The sequence below is a fragment of the Gymnodraco acuticeps genome, unplaced genomic scaffold (genome assembly GCF_902827175.1).
Source record: "Gymnodraco acuticeps unplaced genomic scaffold, fGymAcu1.1, whole genome shotgun sequence".
Lineage (NCBI taxonomy): Eukaryota > Metazoa > Chordata > Actinopteri > Perciformes > Bathydraconidae > Gymnodraco > Gymnodraco acuticeps.
Window position 1 is genome coordinate 2308989 of NW_022990238.1, and position 20488 is coordinate 2329476.

General features: G+C 42.6%; 1 protein-coding gene across 1 annotated transcript in view; it reads right to left on the reverse strand.

Moving 5' to 3' along the window:
- Positions 1-20488, reverse strand: part of LOC117548476 (adenylate cyclase type 9-like) — a 32194-nt gene extending 11706 nt beyond the window's left edge. The window contains exon 1 of the mRNA XM_034219796.1: positions 17432-20488. Within this exon, the coding sequence (XP_034075687.1) occupies positions 17432-19244 (1813 nt within the window). The 5' untranslated portion in view covers positions 19245-20488. The remainder of the gene's footprint in view (positions 1-17431) is intronic.

Sequence of the window (20488 nt, forward strand, 5' to 3'; positions counted from 1 at the left end):
GAAATTTGACCAATATACTCACGGACCACTAGGGGGCGCTCACGGACCACCAGTGGTCCGCGGACCACACTTTGAGAAGCACTGATGGATTAAAATACTAATGTCACAGCAGGATTTGGAAAAACTTGTCCATGCTTTTATCTTCAGTAGACTCGACTACTGCAATGGTGTCTTCACAGGTCTCACTAAAAAATCTATTAGGAAGCTGCAGCTGATTCAGAACGCCGCTGCTCGAGTCCTCACTAACACTAAGAAAGTGGATCACATCACTCCTGTTCCGAAGTCTTTACACTGGCTTCCTGTGTGTCAAAGAATAGATTTCAAAATACTGCTGCTGGTTTATAAAGCACTGAATGGTTTAGGCCCAACATACATGTTTGACCTCCTGCTAAATTATGAACCATCCAGATCTCTCAGGTCTTCAGGGACAGGTCAGCTTTCTGTCCCCAGAGTCAGAACTAAACATGGTAAAGCAGCGTTCAGTTATTATGCTCCAAATATCTGGAACAAACTCCCAGAAACCTGCAGGTCCGCTGCAACTCTGACTACTTTTAAATCCAGGCTGAAGACTTTTCTTTTTGTCGCTGCTTTTAATTGAACTATTCATATCTTGGACTGCACTGTGACTTTTATCCATGTATTTTTTCTTTTAATGTTTATTTTATTAGCTTTTCTTTTTAATGATGCCATTTTCTTAATGTCTTTCATTTTTTGTAAAGCACTTTGAATTGCCTTGTGTTGAAAAGTGCTATATAAATAAACTTGCCTTGCCTTGCCTTACTTGCATTTGTTCTTACTCTCAGATCAAACTGGCCTGTTTTTGGATCATCCCATGGTGTTGTTTTAGGATTCCACAGATTCAGTATAGGATGAATTCCCTCAGTGAATACCATTAGCCAGTATTCACATAAAAGTAGAATAAAGAGATGGAGAAGCAGAAAATATCTACGAGTTAAAAAAGCCAAGGACCCATACATGACTCATATTTGCTTCCAGAAGCATATCAAAAATGTGTGATGCATTTGTGAAGGGTTTCAAATGTTTTTCTCTCTCCAGAATTAGACAGATGAGCAAGAGAAGAAGTGGGAGTGCTTAAACGAAACTGAAAATCCCTTGTCAGCCAAAGTTGTGCATCCTGGGTATTTATCCAAAAGACTTTGTCTCTAGGAAGAGTGAGCGTGTACTCAGGGGCGCCGCCAGGGATTTTGGGCTCCATGAAAAGATATCACATTGGGCCCCACCACCAGCCACAGGCCATGCCAACCAAGCACAATTACTGTAACCACACCTCCAGAACCCAACCAACCCGTTTATGCTTTAAATAACTCTACCTGTACAGGCTTGCATCTATCTTGTAGTCCAATATTAACTGCACAATATTTACTGACACTGAGCGGTGAACATATAACACTGTGCAGACTGCAACATTCTGCTGCAGTAGAATTCACTATTTGATATAACACTAACATTCCTGACAATAGATCTCAATAGTCATCTTTTATGGTGTACATGCCTTTTTAATGACATTTTTGAATGGAACATTCATAAATCAAAATAAATATAACTTAAATATACATGACCTCTTAAATTAAAATAAAGTTAACATTAACACCAATATTATCATTTATAAAATAGTTATTACGAGCCCTTGCTCAGCCTTACTCACCAAGAGCCCAGCGCCTAGCCTTCTTACAGGCAAAGTCACTGATCAAGTCCTTGAAGTCCAGCTTTCTAGCCAACTGGCTTTCAATGGACAGCATGGCAAGACTGCAAAGCTTTATGGGGGGACAGGGCTGGGACAGGGACAGGGCTGCTAAGCCTAAATATGGATCTGTTGGTCCTGGCAAATGTACCTGCATTTATTAAATGTCGGCTAAAAGAGGAGTGAAATGAAAAACCTCTGCATTTTCTGTGAATATATTAACAGTAGGCTACTTAATGTCTGCAAAACATTACAATTATTATTTACAATGGGCTAAGCTTAGCTAACAGACTAATTTCCACCACTCATGGACCACACCTACCTTTTCTTTTGAAAAACTGGGTGACATACTGTCGCCCTTTAGTCCCTCTCTCTCTTGTCTTTCTCTCCTTTCTTTTCTTTTTTGAAAGCCTGACTTTGTTAGTCGTTGAGACATCATACACACGTAAGTACTAGCACCCCTCCTCACATGCTCTCACTCTCTGCCAGAAAGTGCGGTGCCGCCGGGTGCCGCACAGCGTTTGGAGGCAGGACCAAACCATTACATGTAAATAGAGGGGGGTGTACAGAGGCTTTGGATAATTCACTTTTGGAAGAAAAAAAGTGAAATGAATTGTAAGTTTAGTGAGTACATTATTAATTTAACGTTATATTAATGTTAATTGTTGATGATTGATGAAAGGTGACTTAAACTTTTTTTCTTAATGTTCTAAAAATGTTTGGGGCCCCTGTCAGTCACGGGCCCTTAGAATCGTCCTAACTTTTCATCCCCTTACAAGGGCAATAGCTATAGAATGGAAAAATGTGAACAAACCAAGTATGAATAAATATATTAAGGATCTGTCAGCAGGTGTTGCTTTAGAAAAACTAATATACATTACTAAAGGAAAGCTGGCAGTTTTTGAAAATATCTGGGGGAGCTTCATGGAGTTTTTGAAAAAGAATGTTGGTAATGATCAATAAAACCAAAGACCGGGGCGGGGAGGGGGGCAACGGGAATAAGATTATAAAGTGTAGAAACCCCAGTCGTATTCTTTCGGATTTCTGTACTTTGTTATCCATGTATCATCTGTATACTGAGCTGTGTTTATTTACATGCCTATTCATTTGATTGCACACTGTATCTGCCACCTAGACTGACCGTTTTATGTATGTGTAATGTTCATTATATTTGAAAACTTCAATACAAATATTGTTAAAAAAGAAAAAAGAACTAGGAGTGCTTAAGAGACAATCACCACGACACCATAGCCGGACGAAGAGTTTCCTCGGAAGTCTCCCATATAAAGTTAGAAATTAAATAATGACTTTTTCACATGTTTCCTACAGCTGCATGTACACATGCATCTATTTGCAGAGTTCCTGCATGTTGTGAGGTCCCAATGACCATGAGAGAGTAACAGTTGGAGACATAACAGGCCAGGGTCAAACATTTGAACACCTGCGTCCTCCCACTTCTATCAACATGTTATCATTTCTATCAGTCCTACAAGGTGGGTGTGTGTTTGTGTGTGAGTATAAGTACCTGTGACCAAGTGCTTAGCCACATAATCTAACTGTCAGTGGAGTGTCAGCCCCTGGCTCTGAGCATTGTCTGTCTTTAGTACTCTAGACAGGCCTGCCACTGCTCCCCCTCTGCTGAACCACCCTGGGGCTGCACTGTGACACACTCTGAGACCACACATGAGTAACACAATCACACAATCTTATTTTCAATGATACACATGCACTCAAATATTTACAAACACTGATATAAGTAGCTCAAGAAGCAGAAGCCAAAACACCCCCTCAACCTCCTACACACAGTGAGCCGAGGTATAGATGGACGGCTTTGCTGTTGCTGGATCAATAGCCAGGTGGATAGAGATTCAGGGGAAGGGAAATTAAGGTGGTAAGTAACAAAGAACTAATTCCCTGCACCAGTGATGCAGAATGACACAGCAGTGAGAAGAGGCACCAGGAAACTGTGGGGGGGGGTTTGACTGCCAGTAAAGATGAGAATGTGTGAGTGTGTGTCAAAGACAGATCCACAGACACACATGACTTTGACTGATTTCATTAGTTTGCTAATCAAATCCTTCCCTGCCTCCCACAGTGAGTTATTCTTGCAGGTCAATGGCTTTTAACTCTTTCTTCTGTTTTCTCTTTTCTTCTGATCTCTTTACCTCAATACAGTGTTTTCCCTTTACCGCATGTTTTATATCTTTTTTTTTCTATTTTCAATACTGGGTTCTTACATTCGAGTCAGCGAAAGTCATGTCCATTTCAGGGCTGAAACACACACAACTACCAAAGTATGTGAGTCACACTGTATTACTTATTAATACATTTAGAGTTTTACTTAATGCAAATCCTATATATTCTATAAAAGCAATAGTGCCAGCTGAGTCATAACAAATCTGCATTAGTCGGGGGAGAGAACCAAATTCACCTAAGCAAAAATCACTGAACTGGCCTTTATTTTCGTGTGATGAAAAGATAATGAGGTATTTCAAGCTAGATAATGTGCGCAGCAAGCCATTAGGGAGAAATGTTGAAAGGCAGTAAGAGCAAATAACAATTGGTATTGGATGAAACAATAATTACCCAAAAAAACACACCAATAAAATATAATTACAAAGAGGTTGCCAGACATGAATACAAACTAGAAAAAAGGTGGAACACAACACTAAATATGAGAAAGGGGTTGGAACCTTACAAAAAACACACAAAAGGAAGGTGACAGGAAATCAGCTTCACCCCTCTTCGTCCTCTCATGGGCTTTGACCTATACAAATGGTGCTGGGTTGATTTCAGACAAGAGCAACATGGTTAATATGTACAGAAATAATCCATAGTGATCCCTTTAAAAGGTTAATGAGATAGTATGTTAGAGATTGATCACCTCTTTTGGTCAGACTGCTCGTTTCAGGAAGACTCCTGAAAGCTAGAGAAGAGCATAATAAATCGACCACAGGGTTTGGAAAGGTTGACAGCAATGTATCTGTGTTTGTTTGTATGAGGGGTAACGTGAGTTCAAGTGTCTGCAGATGTTTGCGCCTGTTCTTCATGATTCTGGAAGAATCTCTCGTGTCCGTGATTCAACCTAGTGGCAGAGGAAAGTGCAATGTTGTCTCGCAGTAATTTGTGGCTGTGATAAAGTGTGAGGCCCAGCAGCTGTTTCCAATATCAACTTGTGTCCAATATCATCAGAATACAGCTGTGCTCTAAAAGCAAGTGGGTTAGGAATCTTCAGTTGAGTGAGTGTGTTTCTGACTATCCATTTCAGTCTGTGCACGTCTGCTTGATGATCTTGGATACAGGTTGTGTGTTTGCCTCTTCTAATCGCTGATGACCCTTGGCTAATTCAGTAGCATAACAAGTGGAAGCCTATAGACATTATGGAACTTGCAGCATACTGTCTCGTGCGATCAGCTGACGGGGAACAGTAGGTAACCTTTCTCCTCGAGAGCCCAGTCACATTATCTCCCTCTCCAAGCCCTTTTGTTCAGGACAGAGGAAAGTGACATGAGAAAAACCACTTTGCAACTAAATAACACCATCACCTCTGCTTTTCCCTTTCTCTCCCCACTCCATAACATGTCCACTCTCTTGTGGGACAATAGCTGTCCCTGAACACCTCTCTGAACGATGCTAAGAGGGGCTCATTGCAGAGGCTATATCCCAATGTTGGATATAATAATTTGTGACTGTAGTGGTCATTTCAAAAACTGCCAGCATAATCCTTCATCAGCCTTCAAAAGGGACAGACAATTGGCTGGAAGGTAACAGTGACCTTTTCCTTTGACTACCAAATTCTAAAGAAATCCCCTCAATGCAGTCCTGAGTTATCACGCTTACGAAAATGAGTAGGACAGATGTACTGGACAACCTGAAAACATAACCGCTAGTGTGGAGGCATAACCATAATCTAATTTTAACTTGAGATACACAACAGAACAAGATACATTGGCAAGATACTCTGTTTAAGAAAGCACATGGATGCTACAAGTACAGTAGCTATAAATATTTAACCGTTTCGTCATTTATCTCAAAGTTTCTCCTTTGCTTTCAAATTCCATTTACAACCAAAGTGGGACTGAGCAGATAATGCTGCTGTCCCAGGGAGGTTTACTAAAAGCAGTGAAGCACAGAGGGCAACAGAGAGGGAAGTTGGCAGATATGCTTGGATCAGCACACAAACAAACAAAAACATATCTTGTGCCTTATCTTCTGATAATGACAGGTTTGCCTTCCACGACCAGGTATGGGAGCAGGAGGGCAGTGGAGCAGATGGTGCAGAGAAACTAGCATGCTAGGCAGGGCATCTCTGTATGCCAGCTGGCACCGCCGGCCAGGAGCCACCACCGTCTCTCTCCACTGCGTCTCCTTCCTGGGATACACTCTACATCCTGTCCCTGTCGGGGGGGTTGAAGAGGGCAGGAGGAACAGAAGGAAACCTGTCCTGAACGAAAGGCTGTTTAGGAAGACTTTATTATGGCATGGTTCGCAAAAAGATAGTAGGGATTGCAGAGATATCGGTAAATATTCGAGCGAGAGAAGTGGAGGCTAGAATGAGTCCGTGAGTTGTTTGGTAGAGGTGGTGAATGTCTTTGTGCTGTCTAACAGTGAACCCATTCAGTCAGACATCATGAAAGACACATACATTTTTCATAGGAAACCGCTAAGGGACTCACACTGTCCTTTCTGATTCTGAAGGAGAAGCAGAGTTTTTGTGTCTCCTGAGCCGTGGACAGGTGGGAGCGGGGGAGGCAGCAGTTGACCTTCTATTTTTCTTTTCTTTACTTTTCAACAGCTACTCCCTTATGCTGAGCCCAGGTTACTTGTAAGGCATTGAAGGGCATGTAAGAAAATGAGCAGACATATTCACAGTGTTAAATTAGGGCAGTGTCTCCTCTCAATGTCAAGCAGAGATGTCTGTACTGTCTCATGAATAATATAGAGACAAGATTTTACACTTTGCTCCATTTACTACAGACAATAACAAGTGCTATAGTAAAAATGTTTATACTTTTTAATTTATATTATTATCCTATGGGCTTTTTCAAGGGGTTTTCAAATATGTTGGTTGGGAAGCACTGCAGTAAAGCTAGCCTCTGCATGGAAGACAAAACTATTGTGTAAGGTATCAAACTGGACTAAACCGAAGTCGTGGCTATGATGAACACGTCAAACTCACTGAAGCGCAGCTAAACCAATACAGTTTTTTTCACAAATATCCCAGATAACTCACAGTGAGCTCTCAGCAAGAGTTACATAAGCTGTAAATAAACTGCAAGTCTTGCTCACCACCTGGGCTCTCTCAGTTTGGGACAAAAACACTTTTCTTGACTGTGAACTTCATTAGAGCACTTCTCTACTTACACAAAGGCGCACTGTGCCGGAACAACCGGCCACACAAGCCTCTCTTTCCGTTGCAATCAACAAAATCTGTCAATATCCTTCCCCTCTCCCTGTCCCTCAGGGCTGTAAACAAGGGTGGCACCAAAACTAAAGTTGCATATTTGGCTGCTGTTTTTTTTCCTGGCTGAAATCCGGCCCCATTTGGGCTCACTCCAAACGAGAATAGAAACACTTGACATCTCTCCGAAGTCTTAAACTCTCGCCTGGCTGCGTCTGTCTTGCATATACTCTGCAGTCATTTTGAATTCGGAGTCTTCGATCTTTCCATCCCTGACAGTTCCAGGCTACTATGGTCTGTTGGCAGAACAATAGACAGGCTCGCAGTTAACACCCCTCCAAAATGAAAATGTGTTACCACCCCCCCCCCCCCCCCCCCCCCCCCCCCCCCCCTCCTCGACCCTTTGTTCAGTGGCCTGTATCTTCTCCCTGTTTTGTCAATCTCACTGTAACTCACTGTCTATTTTCTCTTGCCATCCCTGTTCTTTTGATGCCACGACGATACTTGTTTCCTCATCACCACATTGGCGTTAAGGGCTCCTCTCTGCGAAGAATAGCCACTGCTGACATCATTCCGAAAGCTCAAATTCACCTTCCATCTCATCGTCCTCTCCTTTGTCAAATCCTGTTCCCATACAACCTCATCCAAATGCTAATGCTCCCGCTAGCTTTAGATTTATCTGATATGGCTTCCATAGACTCCTTATGCATCTGTTGATTTAACTTGTTTCCTGCTCAAACAGTTTCAAAGATTTTCTTGGGTGAGTCATTTTCTATTTAATAGTGATCTGCCTTTCATTGTATTAATAATCAGAAACTAAATCACTCTTATTCCATCTTTAATTTGTTTTCACTTCACTAAAGAATAAGAGATTACCACTATTCATGAGAACAATAGGTTGTTCCAGCCATTAACCTTTTAGGAGTAAGGCTCTTATCTCAAAGAAGAGCAAATTAACACATAAAATGAGCAATCTCAAATGTATTGAAAAAAACAAAAAAGACAGTCTTGCTTCTCAACAAAAACTCAATTTAATATATTGACCTGCAGCTAAAAATGTCGCAAAGACAAATAGACAAATAACTCCCTCCCTCATATACTTCGCCTCTCATCTTATTCTGCTCTCACAGACATTTAAATAAAAATGACACATGCATTGGGTAAGATGAACAAAAATGAGCAGGATCTTTTGCTGAGCATTGTATTACTCCCTGAGGACTCTTTATCTAAAGCAGGCCATCGATACAGAAGGATTAATGAGGTTGTTAACTACAAGTTCAGCGTCTACCACAGAAACCTCTGAATCATACTCTCCTTCAGACAGTAATATGGGTTTAAGTATACTGAAGTATCATGGCATAGCACATGCGGCACTCAAGGCATAGTAGCCCATGACATAAGATCTGTAGGGCTTTAAACGCAAATACGTTTTGTGATTAATTTGGTTGGATAATTCATTAATCATTCTATAGAAAAGTAAAAAACCCTGATTTCTCTCTTGTTTTATGCCCCAAGAAAATACAAATAATTCCTAGCATTTTAAACTTGTCAAGCTATAGCTGTATGGGTACAGGTACAGCTTGAGAAAATATAATAGAAGAGTGGATAGAAGATATAAAGAATAAAAGGTCAGAAGTGAGCCAAATAAAATTACGTAACTTAAGAGTGTCTTGCTATACTGAATAAAAAACTGAGAAAAACGATAGAGAGGGTGTGCAGGAAATTCTGAAATATTTCCTCATTCTCACAGCTGGTCTAAGACACCCTAAAATACAGTTCACAGCCTGCACTCACATTAATAAAATACTTAGGCATGCAACTTTAAAAGACACAAATATAGGCCACTAAAGGAATTCATAGAGGAGTCCACACTTTTACTGTACAGTGCACAAACGCACACGCACAAACAAGCTTAGTCAATCACTGAGTGCAGTAGCAGGCTTTAAGGCGGGCTCCCTGTCAACTTCCCTCATTCATATTTCACACACACACGCACACACACATGCGCGCACACACACACACACACACACACACACACACACACACACACACACACACACACACACACACACACACAGAAAATTGAGTGAATGTTAAGGTGTTAGCATTTACTTGAATGCAAAGTGCTGTAATTGTGTGTTGTGTGTCACCATAAGCCTGCGCTTCATCTTTTAATGTCAGTAAAGGCTAGTGTGTGTCTATTAGGAGTGCTTGCATTTTCTGTACCCTTTTTATCAAAGTAGAAAAAGCTTAGGATGCATCAATGACTCATGATAGCAATGTATCACCTCAGCACGGCCATGAGCAGAGCAATCTTAGCACCACGTGCAGTACAGAAAGATGGCAACATCATGAAAAAAAACACACAGAGAAATGTCTTCACAAACGTTTCTTTTACTTGATCAAGGTTAACACATCTTTGAGAGACACAATGTGAGCAATGTGTAGCTGTGTAGGTGTCCTTTAGAGCTGCGGCAGAGTGTTTTTACTTGTCGGGCCGATTCTCACGAGGCTCACACAGAAGTAGGCCTTTGCTTTTACCTCAGTATGAAAGGTCCAGCTGAATAAAGTAAATGTAGCCCCTCTTCTTCCAGTCATAGCACCATGCCTTCCATCTAAAAAGAGCCTCCAGTTACCAGCTGACCCACACCCCTTTCGAAAGCTTGTTGCCATGGCAATTAGCCTTAGCAGGCCCAGGGTGCAGAGCTGGGGTAAGTTTGTGTGTGTGTGCGTGTGTGTGTGTGTGTGTGTGTGTGTGTGTGTGTGTGTGTGTGTGTGTGTGTGTGTGTGTGTGTGTGTGTGTGTGTGTCTGTGTGTGTGATGCTGCCGAGGGGGAACGTCTTTTCCCGTGTGTTTTGTTGTGGCTAGTGTTGTGACTCTGAGCCAGGTGGAACTACGCAATGGTGATAAGATGAACCATGAGGTGCAACTATATAAATCTTTCTCTCCCACTCTGTTTATTTTTCTCTTACATTTTTGTTTCTTTTCTTTTTTTTTTGTCTGCAGGAGACAAGCAGATATTTTCAGCCAATTTGAATATGTGAAAACTACTACAATGTATACCAGATTGGTTTGTTGTGTGCTAGGAGAGAGCAGCAAGAAGATTATTTTACAAACTCAGATTAAAGCATATCAAGATATGACATCTCTGATACTGTAAATGGGGGTTTATGGCAATGAAAATAGTCCAATTCTATTGGTATTTATGTGTGTATGCCTCTTCTATTCTGGAGCAGGATAAACATTTTAAATCCAAATACTATATAATAAGAAAAACATCGAAACTAACTACAAACTTTGAAATGTGATTATAAAAAGAAACCCAGAACTAAAAACATCCATGATCAGCTACTTACGATCCGTCTGAAATATGAGCTAAATATACAAAAAAGTCAATATCTGCCACATAACCACTTCCACAAGACTAATACATTTCTTTATAACAATTTCTAACAGAGCCTGTGACTTACAGAGTAGTCAGAGTTAGAATTATGTTAAAGAAGCCAGTTAAACAAAAATAAATCTTACATGTTTTTGTGTTTTTTGCCTGAACTGAAACTAAGTAATTATCAAACAAGTTAGCAATTTATTTTTTGTTTACATTTTTGAAGTGAGTATGTTCTGCAGGCTCAGCCATTTTAACTGCTTGCATGTGTTGCACCTTATCAGAGAGACAGTGGTAGTACTGCTATCAGGCTCTCTCATCCACCTTGCCCTGAGTCATTTCTGTCAGAGTAGATAGAGACAAGACACACTACCATTGAGGCAATCGGATAGCTGTGTCCTAGGGGTACTGAGAGGTGCAGGGTCTCCTGACAGGAGTTAGAGAAGCACAACAGCAAACATAGCTGTTCAGAGGGAAATCACCAACAGTATCAGTTCAAGAAATAGCTCTCTGAGCAAGGCGGAAGATTATTTGCAGAAGAAATATTCGTATTGCTTTTTCTGCTCTTGATCCAGAGAACTGCACCACCTGAGTAAAAAGCTATTTTTGCTGCTGGGTTAAATAAAGCAGCATGCCGTTGCTGCAGTCTTCCTGAACAAGTGCAGGTGGCCCAATCCTGCTGAGTAACAGTGTGACACAGCAGATAACCTTAAATGACTGCAGCTATAAAATCCATTTAATCACAACAGCGTAGACCTTCACTAACCTTGCCACAAAGGCTGCATGTTTGCAGAGCATGACAAGGGATCCTGAAGCTCTGCAGACTTGCTCAGTGTGATAAGGCCAAAGATGATAAATGATGAGACTGCATTACTGCAGGCTACAATGCCTTGCTGTGTTGAACAAAAATTGCAGTACAGGACAATAGTGTGATGCCATTAGCCTCCCAACAGAGCTGTACTTTACCATGCAGAGCCAAGGTGTTTTAGGCAGGACCCGGTGACTGTAATATAATATAGCAGCTTAGAGTCCCCCTGGCAGTCTTTGCCCCTTGTGGCCTCTGAAGAGCAACGTTCCCCTCTCATACTTCAGTTGAAAGGGCACCTAGAGAACGCAGTATGTTGTGTAATAGTAATCCCATGATCTATTTGCCATTGGTTTCATAAATCATCCCAACAGCTGCCTCCAAAGCCTAAGCATACTCTTGCTCCATGTCTTCTCCTCCTTACCCCCTCCTTGTAAGCCACTCCACTTCACCATCGACTCCCTCTGTCTCTCTACAATAGAGCTAAATGCTGCGTGTGCATACTGATTTGGACTCAAGAGTCTCGACAAAAAATTATGCCAGGTTTTGGATGTTTTGGCAGAGTGAGAAGACAGCTGTGTATATATTAGGGTGAAAAAGCCAAACCATTTAACTTTTGTCAAGTACAGCAGTGTGTAGACTGACAGCATGCCAACACACACGATTTTGGTGTGAAATCCTGAGGCTTAAATGTACACCACCTCCTTTTTTTTGCGTGGGGTTCACACTTGAGCTCAACGATGAGGTCCAGTTACATGGAGGCTTAATGTAATGGTGGTTTAGGAAAGATGCTGCAGTGCTACTTTTTAGTGATACCACCCATTGGACATAAACCGAGTCACGACAGAACAGGACCACAGTTAAGGGCAGTTCATATACTTCTTCTGTCTAGTTCTGTTTAATTTATTCATCCCTACATCTTTAACTGTTACAACAAAATGCCTAATTTATAGATTTTGAAGGTCATAGATTATGATTATTATAGATGCCTCAGGCCAATACTCCAATACTCAGGCCAATACTGTTGAATTAGCATTCCCGTGGTAAAGGAATGGATGTGTTATGGCGCGTTTCCACTGCAGCGGGTAGCCCCGTTTAAGCGTCCTTAGTCAGGCCGGTTTTTGGTGGCGTTTCCATATAGCCTAGTACCGGCCAGCGGGTACTTTTTCCCTCTTTTTCCGGCCTCATAAAATCGTGGTTCCCTCAGACCAGGGCCAGGGCTGAACTAGTGACGTCAACACTCTCGACTGCTGATTGGTCAGAGAGAATCGTCACAAGATTGCGCGCGAGTTCATCCCTAGCGTCGCATATATATCTAGAAGCAAGCTTGCAGCATTTTTATACACAGCATTTTGTAAACGGAGGAGCTACAAAAATGGCTACTTCTAAGAAAAGCACACCGTGGTCGGCCGAGGAGGTGACGACGTTCCTTCATCTCATTGGGGATGATACAATCCAGCGGGAGCTCGACGGAACAACTCGAAATGTGAACAAAAACAAAGCCGATCGCCCCGCCTACACTGCGTTGCTAGCACAGGTCCTAAACTGTAATGGAAATGCGCCACGGCCTCGGACGGCCAGTGAGGCAGCCCGAGGCCAGAGCGAGGACGCTTAGGGACGCTTAAACGGGGCTACCCCGCTGCAGTGGAAACGCGCCATTAGTGTGCCCAAAAGCACAAATGGCTCTCCTGACCAAAACCGTGAAATATTACGGCCATATTCATCACCAGGTACACCGAGAGAAGAAGAACAGACTGCGTGATATAAACAAACAACAAATAGCGTGTGCGTTCCATTTTCACTCTACAACGAGAAGCTCATGGGGCTTTCCCGAACCTGTGTCGAGAGCTGGAGTTAAATGAAATCTCAGATTGGCCTTCTTAATAGTTTGTTTGGGTCCCTCACTTCCGTTTTGCTTCTCATGCACTGATTCGCTAAGCTGAACAGCCAATCAGAGGGATTTCTTTGGCCGAACATGACGAATCGGCGGGGGAAAGTGTCGGCACGGCCGAAAAGACACAACGGTGCAGTACACACCAAGACACACTAATCTGAGTAGGGTGACACGACGCTCATCGACGGCCCGACATCTATCGACGCCGAAAATCGGCTTGGTGTGTAAGGACCTTTACAGCAACAGCCTGGAAGATTCACAGCAGGATAGAAGAGGAAGATGCATAAACAGGAAGACTTAAAAATCATGAAGATACTTTTTTAAACCTGCGTAACTGATTTTGTTTGCATACTCATGGCAGTGATGTGACAATGACATATTTTCCCTCCGCAATGACGGAGCAGCATTTGCATTCATGTGGAGATGTGGATTAAATATTCTCTCTCTTTTAGATCTGTAACACCAGAGGGAAATATCTGACTTTTAAACTGCCCTTTATTCCACTGTGTTTACCAGCCACCAACTAACAGGGCCTGCTGTTTGGTGAGTAGGTAGTGTACAGTGTTTTTGTTACTTTTTCCCTAAAGGAAAGCGGCCAAAAACTAGACTGTGAGAAATGTGAAAGTTAACCAAAACAGTAATGTTGGGGATGGCGGATAAAATTCTCTGCAGTCACTACAAGATTTTCGTTCACATTTTCATTCAATACAGTACACTTTTGTTATTATATAAAATAAAGCCGATACAAAGTGCCACTAAGTCACTGAAGCAGTATTAGCATGGAAGTCGAGATACAGAAGCAGCTGTTGTAAGACTGTACTTCCACTGTAATGTAACAAATTAAAACAATAATTGCTAATGACTCTTATAATACAATTTTCTCTCATGTAATTGTAACACACATATCCCTTAGGCAACATGAGCATACAAACAATTTAATTTCCCCTGGAAACAGATGCAGCTTGATCCATCTCTGGCTCTGTGGTGATACTGTCAGCAGCAGACAGATAATAGGGCCACACTCACAGTCTCCTCCGAATGTGCAATCATTCTGAATTACGCACAAAAGGAAGGACATAAACAGGAACTTTCCAGGGAAATGGATCCAAATATAGCTCCCATTTCCAGTAAGGAAATACTTACAAAAATAGCATGAGCAGCACCTTATAGACACACATAAAGAGCTGTGCACAGAAGGGTTTATTCAGATAATCCCAGTGTATCCTTTAAACCAGCTGTGTTGTAGTTTAGGAGGGGCTACAACGAACCATTTATTTTATTCAGCAGACTTACCGTCAAGGAAAGAAACAGTTGCGTATATTTTGTATGCCATCTTTAAATCTATCAAGCAAAAACGCCAAATATTCCTTTAGTTCTAGCTTACAAAAAGCATTGTTTTGTTGTTTTCCTATACCATTAACAACATCAGCTTTGCCTTTGAGAAACTACTAGGCACTGTTATCTGACATTATATATAGACTACAAAAATAACCAATTAAAATTAATTGCTGATGAAAATAAACATTAGTTAGAGCCCTCAAAATAATCTGACATGTCGACAAAGGGATTTACTTAAAGGTGGGGTAGATACATTTGAGAAACCGGCTCGAGATACACTTTTTGTTATATTCCATGGAATGCTCTTAACATCCCGATAGCAATGAATATGGCCTAACTGTCTCTCAGCCTTCCATCTGTGAACAAATGTATCTCGTGCCCTCATTGGTCATGTGCGCGATCGTGTGTGTTGGAGGAGGGGCTCTGTAAGGAAGTGGCAGATTTTTTCCGGTTGTGTATTTTCAAATTCTAGCGCACTCGAGCTGGTTTCTCCAAAATTACCTACCCCACCTTTAACCTAAAACACCAGCTATCACTCAGCTGGATGTAAAACAAGCCACAACATCTCCATTTGTTACTAAAACCACAGACCCCGGATCAGTCCTCGGGAGCGAACAGGATGCAACACCTTACTGACCAGACGTGGCTGAACCGCAAGTAAACCCCTGCTACAGTCAGCCACTAATAGCATATACACTGGGAGGCTGTAAATAAGAAATACGGAATTATACACTTTTAAACATGTGCGCCAACAGGGTTACACAAAAAACTGAGTATATAGCCTCAATCTGAGGTTATAGTTCAACTGTAAAAGGTAAATTATCACAATTACTCTAAAAGAGCATACAAAATAGACAGCCGCACAACAATCAGTGCCTGGGTCAAAGCAATTTGAGTGAGGCAACAGGGACCAGCCCCAGCCAGGATCCATGCCTGGCTTCAATGGTACCAAGTGATTAACACAGACTGCGCCAGACAGGGATTTTTACAACACTGGAGCACAGCTCTCTCCTGACAGCCAACACTCTCACTGGTAGAGCAGATCTAGAGGGAAAGGATAAATCTTAGGAGGAAACTCAATACATGATTGAGGCAAGAAAAGAGTCTAGGAGAAAGAGTAGAAGAAGGGGGAGGCGAGGTGAGGTGATAACAATGTGAGTAACACATTTCACGCCTAGACTACTGCAACTCCCTCCTGGCTGGTCTACCTGCATGTGCCATCCGACCCTCGCTGCACCCTCGCTGCGAGGGGGACCCAAGTTCCCATCAGCAAAAACACGTGGGTTTGCTATCCTGGCTCCAAAATGGTGGAATGAGCTCCCCATTGACATCAGGACAGCAGAAAGCCTGCACATCTTCCGGCACAGACTGAAAACTCATCTCTTTCGAGTCCACCTCGAGCGATAGAATTACTAACAAAGAACTGCTAACAGAGCACTTATATACTAATAAAGGACTGGCTTATCTAAAGCCAGTTGAGTAGCACTTGAAATGTTTGGCTCTATGAAACCTGATGTACTTATATGATTCTGTTTTCTTCAAGGTTGTGTCTTCCTGGTCGAATGTACTTATTGTAAGTCGCTTTGGATAAAAGCGTCAGCTAAATGCAATGTAATGTAATGTAATTTATCTTCACGCATAAAAAAGTAGACAAGAGCAAGAGTGCTAGTCTCTCATTAATCTAACAGATGAGGGGGAAATGCAGGCCCATTAATCACTCCTGCTGGCTAGTAAACAAAAGGCCACTCCGCTCCAGATTTTTCCTTGACAGTTCATGGCACACGTTTTCAGGGAAAATATATAGGAAATCTGTACAGAATCCGCATGTATAAAAAAAATTTGTTAGAAGTTTATGTGCATAAAGTATAAATATGTACATCTAAATTGGTATCTTGAGTGAATTTCAGTTTATAATTACTTGAGCCTGATTTGCACTGGGCAAAATCAGACATGCAGCCTCCAACCTCCAAGGAACAAATGTGATATGAACTGAAATGCTAATTCAAAACAGCACATGCACACCATCTGCGCGTCCATATTCAGAAACAGTCACTTTTACTTCTACTATAGCTAATAATGGATCAGCAAGCATTGCATGATGAAAAGAGCCATTAGGCCAACATTCAGTTACTTTGGGGCGATTTGCATAAATGTATCAAATAAAAGCTGCAGTCAAGCAGTTTAGAGACAAGAAAAAGGATAGATGTTAGAGCTGAAAATACAGCTGCAGGAAACTCTCTATTAGAGGAGGCAACAGTTACATTAAGTCGTAAAGCATTTCCTGGAGTTCAGAGCGAGGTTAGGACAACAGGACACATTAAGGATGTCTGGAAGGCAATGTAATTGAACAGGAGAACAGAACAGAGGCAGGGTGGTGTGGAAGGAAGATGGAGTCTGTCGATGATACAGTCACATAATACTCACACCACAGAGGGCACTTGTGTTAGACTCAAATCATTGCCAGACCATCTGTGCCGGGTACATGATGCTATTACCAAGTGACAACCTTGACTATCCATGCAAAAGCTCCCTTGCCACTGTTCTGATCCACTTGGGGGTTGAACTGCAGATATGCTGGCATAGACACATTATCTCCAGGGGTGGTAAAGAGGCACTACAGGGTATTAACGGTTTGCTCCCTAAAATGCAGCGAAAGGTTTGTGAGCTGATGGGGGAATACATGCAGCCTTAAGTCTCACTGTTTTAGCCAATTTGTAGCAACTGCATGCTTCTGACCTTTGAGTTGTATTATCCTTGATAGGAATTCAACAAAGAAAGTTTGCTCTTTTCATACTGTTAGCTCAAATAAATCTAAAAGATAAAAGCAAACAGCTAAAAGTACTGAACTTAGTACATCTCTAATATGCAGGGTAATTTAATGCAATATTTTTCACAAGAGCACCTACCTTTGAGCTGGTCAGCCACAACACTGTGTCCTATTCTCTCAATGACTTGTCCATCTTGATGCTGGTAGCGGTCGTCCAGGAAGTTGGCAGTGGCCTCTGATAGGTGGACCTTCCCAGCCACTCCCAACTGCTCCATTAGGTTGGCCAGGTTGACGTCATTTGACCAAACATCAAACTTGAAGCGTTTCATGCCCAGGATACCACAGAGCACAGTACCAGTGTGGACACCCACTCTCATGTTGACCATCTCCCTCTTCTCCTGGCAAAACTGTTCAATAGCCTGAATCATGCCCAGGCCCATCTCTACACAGCAATAAGCATGGTCTGGTCTGGGTTCAGGACAACCAGCCACGCAGTAGTAACAGTCTCCTAAAGTACTGATTTTTTCACAGCCAGTGAGCTCACAAAGTCGGTCAAAACGTCCGAATAAGTCATTTAGAAGCCCAACAAGGGCATGAGCAGATTTATTGGCCGACATCTTGGTGAAGCCCACAATGTCTGCAAAGAGGATGCTGACAGGCTCCATCCGTTTCATGTTAAAGGGTCTGAATATGATCTGGCCACGAGGGATGGAGGTGTTCTTGCGTTTATTGTTTTTAGGGCTAGAGATGACAGCTGCTGCACCGCTTGTGGAGTATCGTTTAACAGAATTGTCCCCTATCTCCTCGTCACCCTGCTTCATGAGTTCATCAGCAACGATTCTGGGCATGACAGAGTGGATCATTCGCTCTTTCAAGGCTTTCTCCACCTCCAGATCTTTGCCATGCATGATAGCTTGTCCCACCTTAAGGAAGGTGCTTCGCGAACGTACCTCGGACATAATGAACAGGTGGATGCCAATGGCGTGGGCACAGAGGTGGAGCAGAGCTTTGGCTGGGCCAAGCCAACATAATGTATCCCAGTCTGACAGAGAGGCTAGGCTCCAGTTATCCCCGGCCTGCGTCAGATGCAACCAGCTCAGACTCTCAAAAAAGAAAGAGTAGAGAAACCCGAGCATGATAGAAGCATAGAGGCGAACATGGAGAACACTGTATAGCAACAGAAGAACCTCAATACAGAGGGAGAAGGTGCCTACAGGAGAAATACAAGGGGACCAGGAGCTACTTCCTAGAGGCTTATCATAGGACAGGTTGTAATTGGGCCCCATGCCACTGAATTCTTCCATATCAAGTGCAGCTGTTGGAGTCTCTGTATCCCTGAAACTTGATGTCTGGATCTGGGGGGCCAGGGTTAGGGTGAAGGTTACAATGATGAGCAGCAGCGAAGCTTGGTTGTAGCAGCGAGAGTAAAGCTTGGTAAAAGTTAAGAGAAAGAGAATGAGGCAGAAGAGGAGGAAAGACGCAGTGGGAATAAGAAAGGCAAGCCTGTCACAGCGGGAAGGGTTTGCAGCAAAATACAATCCCCAGAGGAGGGCAGCGACAACCAGGTAAAACAGCACATAGCGGAAGCGCCGCCGGGTCTGAGGGAAACATCGTTCTCTACAGGCTTCTTCCAGGATTGAAGAGTCAAATTTAGGGTCCCAGAAATGACCAGCAGATCGCTCAAAAAGCTGAGGCATCTTTTTCTGTGAGCGAAAGTTCTTAACCACTGTCCTCTTGACTCCAGACTCTCCAGAACTGCAGCTGGATGAAATGCTGTACTTGCAATGCTTGGATCCCCCCATGAAGCCTCCTCCAATTGAACCCAGCGGCCCGCCTCCATGCTTGTGTTTGACACTACTGCCAATCCTAACGGAGACGCCTCCATCTCCACTCGAGTCACAGCTCACTTCTGTGTTGCGAGGCAGCAGTTGTTGATGATGGGGGGATGCCATGTTGCTTTTTAATCTATTCAAAAAATCAGAGACTAAGTAAAGCTTTGTATGCGGCTGCAGTATATCAACTAGTGCAATTATTGTTTAATCTTAAAAGTAAAAAACATCTCAGAGAAAACTACACTCAGTAAGCAGTGTAATGGCTATAGAAACACCAGCAGACCTTCCACAAGTTTTGGCTTGTTCATTATTGCCCCTCATGACGTCAATCCTGCATTCCTCTAAATTCCCGTGTGTTGGACGCACTTGACTGCACAGTTAACTCGCTGCTTGCTCTGTTATTTTCCAAATCCACACAAAGTTGCACCCACTCGAACAATATTTTGGAAAACTCGACAATTACAAAATAATCTACGTAAGGGGAAAAAAAGAAACAACCACTTGAAAATGTGCTTAAATGGTTCTTGTGAAATCGTGAGTTTGTGAAATCAAATCCAGTTACATTTTCGAATAGCCTGATGCAATCAATATCCTTTTTTAATTATCAGTGCATGTCCTATCCCAGTTCTCCACTCCGTTTTCCGTTCAGCTCCACTGAGGACACAATACCTCCTGGAATTAATGCCGTTTTGTTTACAGGTCTGAGCAAAACTTCATCCAAAAAAACACCCTCCGCAATGTTTGATTGGACTCCACATCTGTGATTTGCGGTCTCGATGGAAAAAATAGTTTTTAATTTAAAGACGCAGAGAAACTCCAGGTACAGGGCACGAGAGCGCAATAACTGCAATCAGCGTTTTTATTTAGACACACACTCTTCTTGCTGCAGGGCCTAATAGCTACTATTTCCGCGGACGGAGCCCCGTCCTTTCCTGACTTTCTCCTCGCAAGTCTCCGTCACTGCTGCATCTCCAAAACAAGGGGATCGTTAGCAGAGGACACATTCATGAGACCTGAGGCGCAGACAATCCCGATAAATTGTTTTATTACAATTGACCTTAGCTGTCAGTAACTCGTGTGTAATGGGCTTTTCACGAAACAGTGTTGGGTCTGCGTTAGTATGCCTTGGATCCCACAATAAAATCAATGTAGCCAATTCATCGTCACTGCGCCCCACGGAATGTCCAGATATTGTGACCATGTAGGTTCCTGAGATCAGCCTTGAGCAGACTGCATGAAGTATCGTCCTGTCTCTCCTTTTTCTCTCAAGTGAACTTTGCCCACCGTTGCTCGATCTCAAAGGCAGACAACGAAAGCCCGGAGAGTGTGGGGCTAATTACAAGGTATCCACCTCCGTTCCAATG